The sequence below is a fragment of the Perissodus microlepis genome, chromosome 13 (assembly GCF_051167445.1).
Source record: "Perissodus microlepis isolate ML-2025 ecotype Zambia chromosome 13, ASM5116744v1, whole genome shotgun sequence".
Taxonomy (NCBI): Eukaryota; Metazoa; Chordata; class Actinopteri; order Cichliformes; family Cichlidae; genus Perissodus; species Perissodus microlepis.
Window position 1 is genome coordinate 2,779,109 of NC_140473.1, and position 15,730 is coordinate 2,794,838.

At 42.0% G+C, this 15,730-nt stretch overlaps 2 protein-coding genes across 4 annotated transcripts in view; both read right to left on the bottom strand.

Annotated features, from left to right (window-relative positions):
* Positions 1–1,695, bottom strand: part of LOC146374489 (B-cadherin-like) — a 34,877-nt gene extending 33,182 nt beyond the window's left edge. The window contains exons 1-2 of the mRNA XM_084949066.1: positions 1,576–1,695; positions 749–863 (exon numbers count right to left, since the gene is read on the bottom strand). Of these exons, the coding sequence (XP_084805192.1) occupies positions 749–863; positions 1,576–1,626 (166 nt within the window). The 5' untranslated portion in view covers positions 1,627–1,695. The remainder of the gene's footprint in view (positions 1–748; positions 864–1,575) is intronic.
* Positions 1,696–6,038: 4,343 nt separating this feature from the next.
* LOC146374490 (cadherin-1-like) overlaps positions 6,039–15,730 on the bottom strand; it is a 68,278-nt gene continuing 58,586 nt past the window's right edge. Inside the window, exons 7-13 of one of the 3 annotated variants that reach the window (XM_084949068.1) lie at positions 13,301–13,486; positions 12,902–13,152; positions 10,978–11,120; positions 10,055–10,146; positions 9,738–9,870; positions 9,248–9,457; positions 6,039–7,741 (exon numbers count right to left, since the gene is read on the bottom strand). In XM_084949068.1, coding sequence (XP_084805194.1) covers positions 7,713–7,741; positions 9,248–9,457; positions 9,738–9,870; positions 10,055–10,146; positions 10,978–11,120; positions 12,902–13,152; positions 13,301–13,486 — 1,044 coding nt within the window. In that variant the 3' untranslated portion in view covers positions 6,039–7,712. Of the gene's footprint in view, positions 7,830–9,247; positions 9,458–9,737; positions 9,871–10,054; positions 10,147–10,977; positions 11,121–12,901; positions 13,153–13,300; positions 13,487–15,730 lie in introns of those variants that run through there. The other 2 variants (XM_084949067.1, XM_084949070.1) reach the window with 2 other exon arrangements.

A 15,730-nucleotide genomic window follows, 5' to 3' on the forward strand; every position in this document is an offset into this window, starting at 1 on the left:
GAATGAAACGCTTGATTGTTCGATGATCACGCTTCAGAAGCTTTGCAATTTTGAGACTGCTGCATCCCTCTGCAAGATATCTCACTATTTTTGACTTTTCTGAGCCTGTCAAGTCCTTCTTTTGACCCATTTTGCCAAAGGAAAGGACGTTGCCTAATAATTATGCACACCTGATATAGGGTGTTGATGTCATTAGACCACACCCCTTCTCATTACAGAGATGCACATCACCTAATATGCTTAATTGGTAGTAGGCTTTCGAGCCTATACAGCTTGGAGTAAGACAACATGCATGAAGAGGATGATGTGGACAAAATACTCATTTGCCTAATAATTCTGCACTCCCTGTAGTATTGTTACCTTCATTGCTGCCATCTTGGATTGACAACAATTAAATGGAGGATGCTGCTAATTTCCAAGATGAAACTTGGAGTTGAGGTCCAGATGAAAATTCTGATTGGGAACTCGAATATTCTGACTTCAACTTAATCTGGAACAAATGGTATGATGTTGTTTGGGTTTCAACCGAGAACAACGTAAGCAGCTAACCTGTTAAAGGCCATCTGGGCATGAGGAATCCTTTACAAAAGTTTTTTCATGTAGGGTTGTAACTCATGTCTAAATGCTCCCACAGGTTTGTATAAACAAATCCTCACATATCTATTATGATATTCTACTGGATGTTAAGAAACATCAACCATTTCATTCAGGTTACCAGTAAGACACTAGATTCCTGGGTTGTTCTTACCTCTGCCCAGTCTCATGCCCGTCCTCAGATGTTCCCTGCACACTCTGAAAATCAACAGCTCTGACTCAAATCCAGGCACACATGTCGACCTCTCAGCTATTTCTGGTGATGAGACCTAGAAGAGGAGAAAGAGTATTTTGGTTGGACCTGTAATAATAAAGTGATTAATCCTGAGCAAGAGAAAACAAGAGTAACTGAATAACACAAGACAATATAACAATAACTATAACTGGCATTTTAAACAACAATTAAAATACTTTTGTTGCATCGCATAATATGAATACTTTAAGACATGTGTATATGCCATTTTTCAGAGGAAACTATAAAAAACAATAAAACTACAAAACACAACGTCATCAGTGGAATAATGGGAATCAACGTGGAGGGATATGGGGAAAAAATCCTGCTATGCCTGTGAAACAGATTAATTAGTTTTTAAATCCTGCCCAAGTTTTTTCTGCCCATTTAAAGAGTATCAGCAAGTGCTATGACTAATAAAAGTGTTCTTCTTACAATAAAAGGTTACTTGATGCATAAACACAACAAATGTGTCTGCCCCTCCGTGAGTCTGGATCTCCTGGAGGTTTCTTCCTGTTAAAAGGGAGCTTTTCCTTGCCACTGTCGCCAAGTACTTGCTCCTAGGTGGTTCTTAGATTGCTGGGGTTTTGAGGTGACTGTTGTTTTGACTTGGTGCTTTCCACATGAAAATGAATCTAATTTTATTTAATTGCAGCAGGTAATGTAACATTAACCGTATTTATTTTAAGTAACTTTAAACAGAATGGAAAATGACAGAAATTAATTATAACAAAAGGAAGACGTCTCACCTGAAAAACGATGACTAAAGCGCCAAAAACAGCGAACCAAGCGGTCCCCATCTCTCCAAATCCCCTCTTTAATATTCCTGTTCTTCCTGTCGCACCGTAAGTGTAGCTTCAGTAACTGGGTGTGAGCTGGATGGAAGTAAGTTTAAGTACTTTCAGCAGATGATATCAGGTTACAGGTGCGCAACACCCTGGTTCCGTCATGCGTGAAGAGACATAACATGGTAGTTTCTGTTTCTGTTCCTGAGTACTTCACACAAGGGCGTAGATTTGGCATGGACGGAAGGGACATGTCCCCACCAATAATTTGATCTCTTCCAGTAAAGAAAAACAACCCGATAGAAAGAAAAAACAAAAAAACGATCTGTCAGCGTCTCATTCACCCAGCGGTGCAGAAAGAGTTAAATTATGTTCTCTACTTGAGTCCTACGTCATGTGACAAATATGGCCAATGTGATTGGCTGTGCTTTTCAATGAGCTCTGTTTAGTTTTAGCAGCGGCAAGCCTGCGCTGCCAGGAGGAGAGGAGGACGGCAGCAAAAACGGAAGAACCTGGATATAAGAAAGTATTTTTCAAAGAAACCTGTAAGTCACTTAAACTCAAGTTCACTCATAAAATGTGTCCGTCATAATAATGTTACAGGCTATGCTAGGCTTTGGCCCACATCAGTCTAAAATTGTATGTACCCATTAATAACATGTTTTGGAAACTAACTGCACAACAGGCAGCACTCCAAGAGCAGCATTTCTAATTTTGATTGAAGCTGTCGGAGAAAACGGCAGCCTCGAGCGAGCCAGGATATTCGTTTACAGAGGCTGTTAAAATTATATGTCTAACGTCAAAATGTTGGTGACAATTTTATCCTAATGGCACTGACATATTCATAGGGTTAATTTTTGTGACAAAATATCATGAGGTAGTCACGATTTTGCAAATATTCAACCTTGTAGTGCAGTTTGCACAAATTGTTGTAAAAATGCACTCAGCCTACAAACATTACTGATGAGTCAAGATCTGCACAATTTGACAGAAACACTGAAGCAGCTGCACATTTTATTCTTATTGTCATGTATGTCCTATTTGTTAGGTGACAGAAGAACCAACACAAAGCTCAGAGAGCAATGGTGACACAAGATCACAGGTGGAATTGGATGATGACTTGTTGGTTCAATGACTGTATTTGAAGCACATGTGTGACTGCATGTATTTGGAATGTCTCACTGTTATTTATCAGGTGACAGAGGCAGCTCTGCCATGTTGTAGCTCAGACAGAGGTGAAGAGGCGAGGTCACGGGTGACTGACTGATGATTTGGTGCTATAGATTAACTAGTATTTATTATCATGACAATTGTCAGGCTGCTTTTAGTCATCCCAGTATCCTCAGCTGAAAGAAGCTTCAGGGCTCTCAGAAGATTAAAAACATGGCTAAAGTCAACAATGACTCAAATGAGATTAAACAATGCTGCTGTATGTTCACCAGGAGAAACGGGACAGTATAGATGTAAAACCAATATGCCAGCAGTTTATCTCAGTTAACGAGAGGAGAAGGCATGTGTTTGGCTCCTTCTCATAGTGGACATTGAGTTGTTGTGTGGGACACCAGTAGTATTAATGTCTGTTGCTGTAACAGTAGCTCATGCTTAGAATAAAAAATCCCAACTCATTGATTTGATAGGGGCAGTAGTGTGCCTAAAATGTTGCATAATTTTGCTGAGAGATCTTTTACTTTGTGGTAATCTTAGATGGACATAAACCACCAGGTCATTCAGTGTTCGCTTAGTGCTAACGTGTCAGAGATGTTGGTGTAATGTAACTGAAGTAATGTTGTTAAGTCCTTGAACTCATATTTGTTTATTGTCATGACTGTATTTCAGGGCTGGACTGGCCATGGGGCATACCGGGCATTTGCCCAGTGGGCCGCTCGTGATTTTTCGTTTTTATGGGCCGATGGGGTTTTTTCTTCCTTTTCTTTTTTTAACGGTATAAATGAACAGTGGTGGATTGGCCAGTTGGTCATGATCGACTCTGGGCTGGACCAATTACAGCCGAGGAGGTTAAACTTTAAAGTTAAGGTGAAAAGGAACGCGATTTGTCCCGTACTACTTCAGCTAGAAAGTTGCTAATTCAATCATGAAACTGATCAATGATCAGCTGATCGGCTTTTCTCTCTGCGCCAGAAAGAGGAAACCAGCGGAGGTCGCATTAAACAATAGCAGCACGTTTAAGCTTGATCAGCTGTTGTTAGCATTTATTTAATATTAATTTCTAGTATCAGCTGATGTTTGCTGGAGCCACAGCTGTAAAAGCTGCTGGTCAAGATGTCGGTTTGGATATGTGGTGAGAGGGAAACATGAAGATGAAACCAGGAGATGTCCTTACTGAATCATCAGAGCTGAACAGGTGATGGAGAAACAGGTTTACCTTTTAGGTGACATGAGTTGAAGGGAAGTTATGAACTGTTTCTGAGAGACAAATAACACCAGGATCCTTTTCTAAGTAGCTGACAGCTGGTAACTGTGCAGGGGCGGATCTAGCAAAGTGTTGCCAGGGGGCCAGGTAGGGCATTAACAGGGAGAGGGGGGCACAAAGAAATACTTTTCTTTCTTATTCTCATTTAAAATGTCTAGCTTTTAACAAATAATTATCTGAATCTTTCAACCAACATTTTCATCTGATGTAAAATGTATAGAAATCCATTATTGTATTCAGTAAATATTAAGTCTCGTTAGTATATACCCTAGTAAGTTATAGTACTTTGTTAAGGTACCATCTGTGCAGTCTGCAATTCTGTTGAAGAAAGATGTTGAATCTATTTAATTACTGGAGAAAAATAATAGATTTATGTGCATTTGTTTTATACGCGCATTAAATTTAAATCGGTTTTGTTAGTTAAGCATCTTGAGGCAGAGGGTGGGGGAGTGGTTCCCTACTTTTTTTCTTTTCTTTTTTTGCTGGGAGTTGGCAACCCTTTTAGTTATAGGTATATGTAATTATAAATGAGGTGTTACTGTTTAGAATACCAGAATAGGGAAGGTGGTGTAGGTTTAAGTTTAATTATAAAGGCTTCAAAGGTTTTATGACTTTTCCTATAATACCATGGTGGGCCGGTCACTAGTCAAAATGCCGATATTTTGTCCCAGTCCAGCCCTGCTGAATATGAAGTTATTTTTATTTTTGTATGATACCTGATTTATATTGAGTATGGCTGAAGTAAACTAAAGTCTAAAATACTTAGTCATTTGTTTAATTGTAATTTAGCATTATATAACTCACATATAAAACTATCAATTTTAATTTTAAATGGTTTAAAAGCATGTAGAATAGCATATGTAGGCAAGTACATTTCTCCTTTTGTTATCAAGAAGCAAAAAGGAAAAAAAAAAACTGAATCATTCGTCCCCACCAATGCCAAAACGAAATCTACGCCCTTGACTTCACATATACACAGCAGATAGTAGGAGCTGGCAGCAGTATTACCAACAGTGCTCTGAGTCTGAGCTCAGCAAGCCACATTCTGCAGATACTGACATTTCGACAATGTGTTGAGCGCAGATGTTTGGAAACGCAGTTCAACGCACACAGGTCACGTGACCACAAAGTTTTGGTGCGCTTCTGTTCTCTATGCAACAACAGGATTCCATTTTATACTTAAAATCAGGCACGTGCAGAGCGGGGTGGGGCGGGAGGGGCTTGAGCACCCGTCCCTTTCCTGATGGGTGCCCAAAGTGCCCTTTTGTTGAGGCAATTTCTTCTTCTTTTTTTTTTTTTAAGTGTATGTGTGGAGTCCTGTCTATGCCCCTCAACAATAATATTTAACTATTAATCACAGTTTTGCTAAATAAAAGGATCTGGCTTGCATCAGTCACATACGGTGGCCCCTAGAGACAAAGCACATACAAACTCCAAAACACAACGGAAGTGTCACGGTGAGTGAGATGAGCCGTGTGGAAGAAATAAAGGAGGATCCAAACGTAGGCACTTGTAAAGGTGTGAGGGTGGTTTATTAAACACAAAAATATAGATGGACAAACAGTAAACGGAGAACTAAACTATACTGGACAACTAAACTACTGAGCCTGAACAAGGACACGAACCTGAACATGAAGGAAGACGGAAGATGGTATATGACGGTGACAGCAGGGAGAACACACGAAAGGAACATGGTAGATACACAGACGGACCAGCAACTACAATGACAGAAGACACGACTTAAATACACACAGAGGCTGTGTCCCAATTCAGGGTCTGCACGCTTGAAGTATGCATTTTAAGTGCGGTTACGTCACCGCCACGCGACGACGGCTGTCCCAATTCGAAGTGTACTTCAAATGTACTTCAATCCGTCGATTTCCCCAAATATCAAGCATGGTCCGGTGCACGCTTCGTGGTCCCATATATTCATAGCGCGGCGGTGGGTGTGGATAATTTTGCCGCAAAATACGGCAGAAGGGAGCGGCCGAAGAGGTGTTTTTTTCCCCCCAAACTTTATTGAAATTATAAAGCGAACAGTCAGTCATTCCAGTTCAGTTTGTACAGTAGACATACAAGGCAAATAAGAGTAACAATATACAGTACAATGAAATAAGAAGGATGAATAAATAAAGGGAAAAAAAGAAAAAAAGGGGGAATGTGACAGACTTCATAACAACTTTGTACTTGAAAGTTGTGACAGTTCATTCGTTAAACATTTCTGAATGAATTTCAATCAATGATAAACCTTTTTTATTGGAAGTTAATTTAAGAGAGTTTAAGTAATATTCAATTTCAATCAAAAACAAATTAAATGATGGGGTTGAGTTTTGAAATTTACATTTATGTATATGGAATTTCCCTAATAAGATGGAGCGGCCGAAGAGTGAACTGTCACAAGTACTGAATATGACGTCACTTATTTATGTGCGAATGTTTAATAATTAAAGTCAGTCATATATCCACAAACACAACAAGCTGAAAGTCAGTGATATATGTATATGTGTGTATATATATATATATATATATATATATATATATATATATATATATATATATATATATATATATATATATATATATATATATATTAGGGGTGCAACGATACTCGTATCGATATTGAACCGTTCGATACAGTGCTTTCGGTTCGGTACGCATATGTATCGAACAATACATACTTTGCAATCGCGCGAACTGTGTATAGAGAGCGACAGCACTGATTGGTGAGTGATGATAATTTGCGCACCAATTCCTCTGACATCGTCTTATCAATCGTTAGCTTACTATGCAAACATGACAAGTGAACTCTCCCGCAGCAAGCTTAAACATGTGAGAGGTTGATTGCACAGAGAATCGCTGAGTGTTATGTGAGTGCGTGTGTAAAAGCAGCAGGATATATATTTTAGTTCTTAATTAGGTTCCCGCAATTGCAAAGTGAAAGCAAAAAACAAGCGCAAATTCAAACGCGATTTCAATATGTCACATATTGACAGTGGCTCACCGATGCCAATGACATAATTACCCAGCTACATTTCCGAAAGAATGCAAAAGCATTGACATATATTTTTCCTTCCTACAATAGCCCGACGGGCAGGGCAGAGATAGATTTTGGTAGCCCAGAAGAAAACAGTCCAAGAACACAAGAAAACAGATCAAAAACCAAACCAAACTAGAGCTCAATAGGAGTCCATGAAAAGTTCAGGGGGACGGCCGTGCGGACAGCAACGGCGGCGACGGGCAAACAGTTCTGGGGACCGACCGTGCACACGGCAACGGCGGCGACGGCCAAACAGTTCTGGGGTCCGACCGTGCACACGGCAACGGCGGTGATGGGCAAGCAGTTCTGGGGGCCGACCGTGCACACGGCAACGGCGGCGGTGCAGACAAAACAAATCAGAAGGCCGGCCACTTGGAAGGCAGTGGCGGCCACTGAGCAGGTCCGGAGGACGACCGCGAAGCCAGCGGTGGCGAAAAGGAAAGCGGCTGGCAGAGGCGAGGAGGAACAGGACGAGCTGGGTCCAATGACGGTGTGGCAACCGCAGGACCAGACAAGGCAGGAGCAGACGAGGCTGATGAAGACACAGAAGCCGGACCAGGCGTGGATGAAGACACACAGACCGACGCTGCAGGCGTGGATGAGGCTGACGCTGCAATCAGAACTGGTGTCCATTTACCTGATCATCCTCTCTACTTTGCTCTCTGTTATAGTAGAAGATGTTGTCTTTAGATGTTAGTTCCTTCTGCTCCTCTTTCCTCAGACTTACAAACAGCACAACCAGGACCAGCACTGAACACAGAGCACAAAGTTTAGCACACAACAACCTAGGGCTGCTCGATTGTGGCAAAAATGATAATCACGATTATTTTCACTGAAATTGAGATCTCGATTATTTGACGATATTTATTTAACAATAACAATGTATTAAATAATGACTTTAAAGATTGTCAAAAAATAATATAAAATAGTGTGCAAATACTGATAACAGTGCAAATGTTTGCAATATAAAAAATAAATGAAAAATGTAAACATCTATGTTTAGTGAACTTTGCAGTGTTGCTCTGTGGTGCAGCTACAACACTGTAGCAAAGTTTACACACTATGTCTACTTGATCCACGTCTGACTCCGCGAACCCATAGGCTGTATCCCAATTCAGGGTCTGCAGCCTTAAAGTACGCAGCCTCAACGATCCTCAAGGGCCGCGTACTTAAAGACCGCTAAGGCCGGAAGTGCGAGGCTTGTGAAATGGGACGGTCTAGCCTCCGTCGCGCTGCCCAGGTTGCCTAGCAACCATGATACTAACAGCTGGAAACGTTTCATACAGCTTTGTTTGACAGAAATGAAGGAGAAAATCTTTTGTTCATTTGTTTGTTTGTTTCTACATGAGCTTTGATCATTCTCTGTAAGATTAAGCTCAGCTATTGAACGGTGTATATTTTAAAGTAAAGGCTTTAAAACCAAGTTAGTACAAACGTCACTAATGTCACATAACTTTGCCGACATGTGGCCAACAGTAATGTTTTAATGTTCTTCGTTATTAAACATTTGCACATAAATAAGTGACATAATATTCAGTACTTACTTAAAGTTTACTCTTCGGGCGCCCCTCATCTGCCGTTTTTTTCCGGCAAAATTATCCACACCCACCGCCGCGCTATGCATTCTGGGATATGTTGGGCCACGAAGTCTACACTGCCACGTCCTTAAAATTCAGGGAAATGAAGGACGCATTTGAGGGCCGCATTTCGAGCAGCCTTCGAATTGGGACAGCCTTCGTCGCGTCGCGGTGACGTAATCAGCCTTAAAATGCGGCCTTTAAGGCTGCAGACCCTGAACTGGGATACAGCCATTATGTTTTCACAACACTGAAGTTTTTTTTTACCTCTCTTTTCAACCAACAGCAGTCACTCTCCTCTCCAAATAACTTCTGCTTAGCTTTCCGAGCTTCCCTCGGGTCCTCTTAATTGTTGTGACACGTGTTCGAAATGCAGAGAGGTGCGCTCGATTTGCCACACGGAGCAGCGCGAGAGTAAAGCACGAGGGAGGGGCTAGTAATCGGCTCAGTCATTTTTAATGATCGTTGAAAGCCCAGATCGTAATCGAGATTAAAATTCGATTAATTGAGCAGCCCTACAACAACCAACCAAATCCACTTAGCTGGGAAAGAAAACAGAGGCTACAAGTTATAAATCCATTCACAACTCACTGAGCAGCAGAATGCCTCCAAGTACTCCCCGAATAATGGGCAGGTTGCTGCCACCTAAAGCACGCTGAGTACACATCAAATCTTCTCCCTTGCAGTCGCACACTTCAGCTTTGATGATGCTGTCCTGCTCCAGGCCATATTTGTCTCGCACTCTCAGTATAACACTGTACTCTCCACTGGGCAGCTCAATGGCTAAATTCAAGATGATGCCTGTTCGTAAAAAAAACAAAAACAAAACAGCTTAAAGTCTTTTCTGGCAGTAATTACTCTCCTGACATGAGCACTAATCATTTTAATCTTAGTGATGAAAACTGAATCAGGTGTCATGTAAACTTTCATTTTTGGGAAAAGGCAATATTGATATTTAGAAATCAGATATTCGCAGGAAATAATCTCAACACAAGTGATGAAATATATTAAGTTTCTATTTCAAAATATTTCACATTCTGGCCATGTGACTGGACAGCATCAGTTTATACAGTGTACATACTGGTGTCGTTCATCCTAGCGGTCCAGTTGGTCTTTGACACGCCCTGTAAAGACACCGAGTAGGGAGCTCCAAATTCTGGTCCATCTTTATCTGTTACTGAGAGCAGCTGAGGAGCTGGATCCTTGTTGCACACCTGAGGAAACACAAAGCCTTTATGCTAATATTCTGTATCACATGACTGCACACATAGGGCTTGGTTAAACTTTTTAATTGATCGCATCTTGAAGTCGGTAGATTCAATAAATACACCTATCCTGCACCACTATTTGATGTGTTAGATGAAAACACCTGTTGAGCTGGTGGGAAATAAGACATACCATAATTTCATGCTGCTCAATGATGGGAGCATTGTCATTGACATCTTCCAGCTGAATGATCAGAGTACCAGTTCCTGTAGCTGAGACTGCATCTGGTCACAGAACAAACACAGATATTCACAGGAGGGTTCCATCGACAAAGGGATCAACAAAGTGAAATACAGTCCAAATTTTAATGCTCAGAGACTTTCCTCTGGTCTTCGAGTTCTTATATAACTGACATTTGACACACAAATAATTGAAGGTACTGCAACAAAGGACGACCGTGGCTCAGGGGATTGGGAAGCTCATCTGTAACCAGTAGGTTGCCGGTTTGATCCCCCTGCTCTCTCTGTCCGGGTTGTTGTGTCCTTGGGCAAGACACTTTACCCTACCGCCTACTGGTGTTGGCCAGAGGGGCCAATGGTACGATATGGCAGCCTTGCTTCTGTCAGTCTGCCCCAGGGCAGCTGTGGCTACAACTGTAGTTTCCCTGCACCAGTGTGTGAATGTGAGAGTGAATGAATAGTGGAATTGTAAAGTGCTTTGGGTGCCTAGAAAAGCGCTATATAAATGCAATCCATTAACAAAGGGCAACAATGTTATTAGCTGTGAGCATCCCAGGAACATCTGTTTGTACTGGAATTTATATTGCAAAGAGAGCGCACGCGCACACACACACACCTTAATCCAGTGAACAATAAAATACATTTTGTTTGCCTGTTTCCCTGATATCACTTTTGTGTCTTGATAAACTCTTTCCTCATGTTCATCTCTGACATTGTACAGATTTGTTAAAGTAGAGGTGAAAGAGCCACAGCAAAACTCTTGTTTACCAGTGTAATTATTCAGACACTTGTCATTTTATGAAATCATATCAGTGGTCATTGTGTATGGGAGTCAAATGATGATAAGAATCCGCATCAGTCTTAACTCCCTCCTACCATCATCATAGGCACCGATGGTTGCGATGTATCTGCTGTTTGTGACAAAGGGGGCCTCTCTGTCCATGAGTCTTCTCACTTTAATAAGGCCTGTGTCCTTGTCCACATTCAGCCAGCCTGCAGGGTCATTCATTATTTTGTACCTGTACATTGTCAGTCACAGAAAAGATGGTAATACTGTGCAGGCAGGATGATTACAATTAGCATGTTTCACAATATGGCACAATGTGTTATTTGATTTTGGACATTTGTCGGGCTGTATTTTTATTATGCAAATGTAGCTCTGTGTAGACCACGAGTGACAATAATATTTATCTTTCTTCTTAATATCTTATATGTTTCTTCTTAATATTTCTTAATATTTCTTCTTTTTAATATTTCTTCTTAATATTATCATTATTTTATCTCTTAATTCTTCCCTCATGTTTAATCCATGGTGTTATGATAACTGTAATTAGACAAATGAACTGTTACAGGTTTCTCAAGTTCTTTATAATTGGGGCTTTGATAAGCAAACCAAATGTACTATGAGGGTAGCCAGAGGTAGCCAAAATAGATGTGGTACACAAATATTTTTAGAAATATTTGTGTACCACATCTATTTTGAATTACATATACAAAGTGGTTTTTTTTGTAAAGTACGTCAACACTTTGCATTGTTAGGATTGTTACATTTATTGTTAACATCAAGTGTTTTTAAAAAAAAGAAAAAAGAGAGAGAACCAGTTCATCTCTCTCTGGTAATCAGTGGTAGTACTGGGCTGGAACCTATTTTGAAAACATTCTTCAGAGATTTTGGTCTATATTGACCTGACAGCATCATGCAAATTTTAGTCAGTGAACAGAGCGTTCCTGTCATGTTCAAGAAACCAGTTTGAGATTATCTGAGTTTTGTGACATGGTCTGTTATCCTGCTGGAAGCAGCAATACGAAGATTGGTACACCGAAGGCAGGGATACAGCCAGAAGCAGGCCATGGAATTAGTATTGGTATTAAGAGGCTCAAAGTGCCAAGAACACATCTTTCACACCATTACTGACATCCTGAATTGTTGACATAAGGCAGGATGGAGTCATGCTTTTCATTGCTTTCATGCTTGTCAAATTGTAATCCTACCATCCAACAGAAATCAAAACTCTTCAGACCAGACAATATTCTTCCAATCTTTGTTTTTCCAACTCTGGTGAACCCAAGTGAACTGTATTTTTTTTGTTTGTTTGTTTTTAGCTAACAACTGTGTCCCGCACTGTGATGGTTCACTGGTGTAGCCCATCTGCTTCAAGGATGAATGTGCTGTGCATTTAGAGATGCTGCTCTTCATATGATGGTTATGCATATCTACCTATGAATATCTAGTGGTTATTTGAGTCACTGTTGCCCTCCTATCAGCTTGAAGCAGTCTGGACATTCGCTTCAGATATAAACAAACAATTTTCGCCCAGAGAAATGTCGCTCACTTGGTGTTTTCCAAATCCCCTTTCTGACCCAATTTTGCAGTGATTTGTATTGTGGACTGGAATTGAACCAACAACTTCTCACTTGCCAAACCAACTATGGAGCCAAAAATAAATGATATATATACTATAGTTTTACCTTCAAATGATCAATGGATATATAGTCACTTCTTTTCTTCGACTATTGTTTCCACCAATTTATTATTTATGTAAATTTACAAGGAAATATTACACATTTTACAGACTTTTATTCCCTGTTTGGAAACTGAACGCCTCTTTTTTACAGCCCCTCAGTCGGTTTGCCAGGTGCCAAAAAACAAAGTCTGGGTACTAATGAAGTGTTGTTATAGTGTACTTTTGACTGACAAACTGAATGTTTGAGGCACTTATGAGGTCAGTGATACATTATCTCTGTCAGTGAGAAATTTGTTCATAGTAAAAAGGCTTTTTTTTGGTCCTGTTTGACTTACGAGACTGTCTGCTTGCGTGCAGTGTCTGGGTCTGAAGCAGTGTACTGCACCACGACTTCATCCACAGCAAGGTCCTCTGGTTTTACCACAAGCTTCTCCTTTGGATTAAATATTGGAGCTTCATTCACATCTCTCACACTCACCACCACTGTGGCGGTAGAAGTGACCACAGAAACACCAGGAGCAAAAGGAATCTCATTCTCCACTGAAACCAACAGAGTGTGCTTGCTGGTCCTCTCAAAGTCCAGCTCCTGGTTGGAAGGAAGAGAAAAAAAACAAGGGTGTTGGCAATGTTAAGTTACAACAAATCACAGAAAGTACTTCCATCGACTAAAGAAAATACTCATTGATGACAATTATCTTCCAATATTATGAATGAATTCCTGATTTTCTTCGTACCTTTGCAATAGAAAGGATTCCTTCCTGTTTGTTAGTTCCTGTTTTTACTGTGAAAAGTCCATCAGGATCACCACTGACGATCTTGAATTTGGCGTTCCAGGCTGGAGTTTGTGGTTCATCCTCATCTGTTACTATCATCCTAACCGCCATAACATCCTTTTTGTTTTCATCAACTGTTGAATTATACTGTGAGAAAATAAAGGATGGGTCAGAAATCATGGGAGTGAAAACAGATCTAAAGACTCCTCACTAGGGATAGAGAATAATGGCCTCATTTTGTAGTCTGTGTCATTATACTAGGCTCATTACTTACTGCACAGCTGTGGAATTTTATTAAATAAAGGTAATTCACTAAAAATGAATTATGAAAATTAATGAAAATAAGATGGCGCCGGTGAGGTCGGCTGCCGTCACGACTGCTCCGACCACCTTTTCTTTGTCTTTGTTTTTTAAGTTAGTTTCCAGCGTCTCTAAATCGGCAAAATCATCACCATTGGGTACATTAGGTATGACAGTGACACTCTTGTTTCTATTGGTATACAATGTACTCACAATTCGAAGTTTTTAACACCGGATCCGAGCTGGCCGAGTGAGATCTTGAGGGAGAACAAAGGGAAGCGGCGGCCTAGAGGGAAGCGAGCCGGCGTCAGGAACAGGCTGAGAGCTCGTGCACACCGCACACCTCTGCCTAGCATCCTGCTCGCCAACGTCCAGTCACTGGAGAACAAGCTTGATGACCTCAGGGCCAGGATAAAGTTCCAGAGAGACATTCGGGACTGCAATCTCCTGTGCTTCACCGAGACATGGCTGAACCCAGCGGTGCCGGACCACGCCATCCAGCCGGCCGAGTTCTTCTCGGTTCACCGCATGGACAGGACACGGGACTCGGGGAAGTCAAGGGGAGGCGGCGTGTGTTTAATGGTGAACAACAATTGGTGCAACAGTGCAAACGTTGTTCCTCTCACACGCTCCTGCACACCAAATCTGGAACTACTGTCCATCATGTGTCGTCCTTTTTATCTACCTCGGGAATTTACATCGGTCATTATAAGTGCCGTTTATATTCCACCACAAGCGGACACGGTCACCGCCTTATGCGAGCTGCATGAGGCACTCACACAGCACCAGACACAACACCGGGACGCTGCGCTTATTGTGACGGGGGACTTTAATAGTGCCAACCTCAAACGCACAGCGCCGAACTTTTATCAACACATCACCTGCCCCACCAGAGGTGAAAGGACACTGGACCACTGCTACACTACGGTCAAGGACAGCTACAAGGCACAATCTCGCCCTCCGTTTGGCAAATCCGATCACGCCGCCATCTTCCTCATGCCAAAATACAAACAAAGGCTGAAACAGGAAGTTCCGGTTCAGAGGAAGGTCGCGCGCTGGACGGATCAATCGGTGGCCGCGTTACAGGACGCACTCGATGACGCAGACTGGGACATGTTCAGAAACAGCTCCGATGATGATGTCAACGTGTTTACGGAAGCGGTTGTGGGATTCATCGGGAAACTAGCGGATGATACCGTGGAGACAAAGACTATCACAACGTTTCCCAACCAGAAGCCGTGGGTGGATAAAACCATCCGCGACGCTCTGAGATCCCGCACCGCTGCCTACAACATGGGACTCACGACGGGGGACATGGACCCGTACAAAGCCGCGTCATATAACGTGCGGAAGGCGGTGAAAGAGGCGAAGCAGCGCTACGGGAGGAAACTAGAGTCACAACTCCAACAGAGTGACTCTAGGAGCCTGTGGCGGGGACTAAGGACAATAACGGATTATAAAGCACCAACAACCGGTATGACGAACGCGGCCGTGACTCTGGCAGACGAGCTGAACACTTTCTATGCTCGCTTCGAGGCTGCAGCTAAGGACTCCAACGATGCTAGTGCTAGCGGCGCTAACGGCTGCAGACAGGAAGATACTGCCAGCACCGGAAACGTGCTCGTCATCTCCGAGCATGAAGTAAGGAGAGCCTTCAAGAGAGTGAACACCAGGAAAGCAGCAGGACCAGACGGCATCCCAGGTCGTATCCTCAGAGACTGCGCATACCAGCTAGCTCCTGTGTTCACTGAGATATTCAACATCTCTTTATCTCAGTCGGTGATCCCCACATGCTTTAAAGAGTCCATCATTGTTCCTGTCCCGAAGAAACCCCACCCTGCTTCTCTCAATGACTATCGCCCTGTAGCCCTCACCTCAGTAGTGATGAAGTGCTTTGAACGCCTGGTCAGAGACTTCATCATTTCTTCACTACCAGACACACTGGACCCACTACAGTTCGCTTACCGTCCAAATCGTTCCACAGACGATGCCATCTCTCATCTCCTCCACACATCACTTACTCACTTGGACACTAGAAGGGGGAATTATGTTAAAATGCTCTTCATAGACTACAGCTCTGCATTTAATACC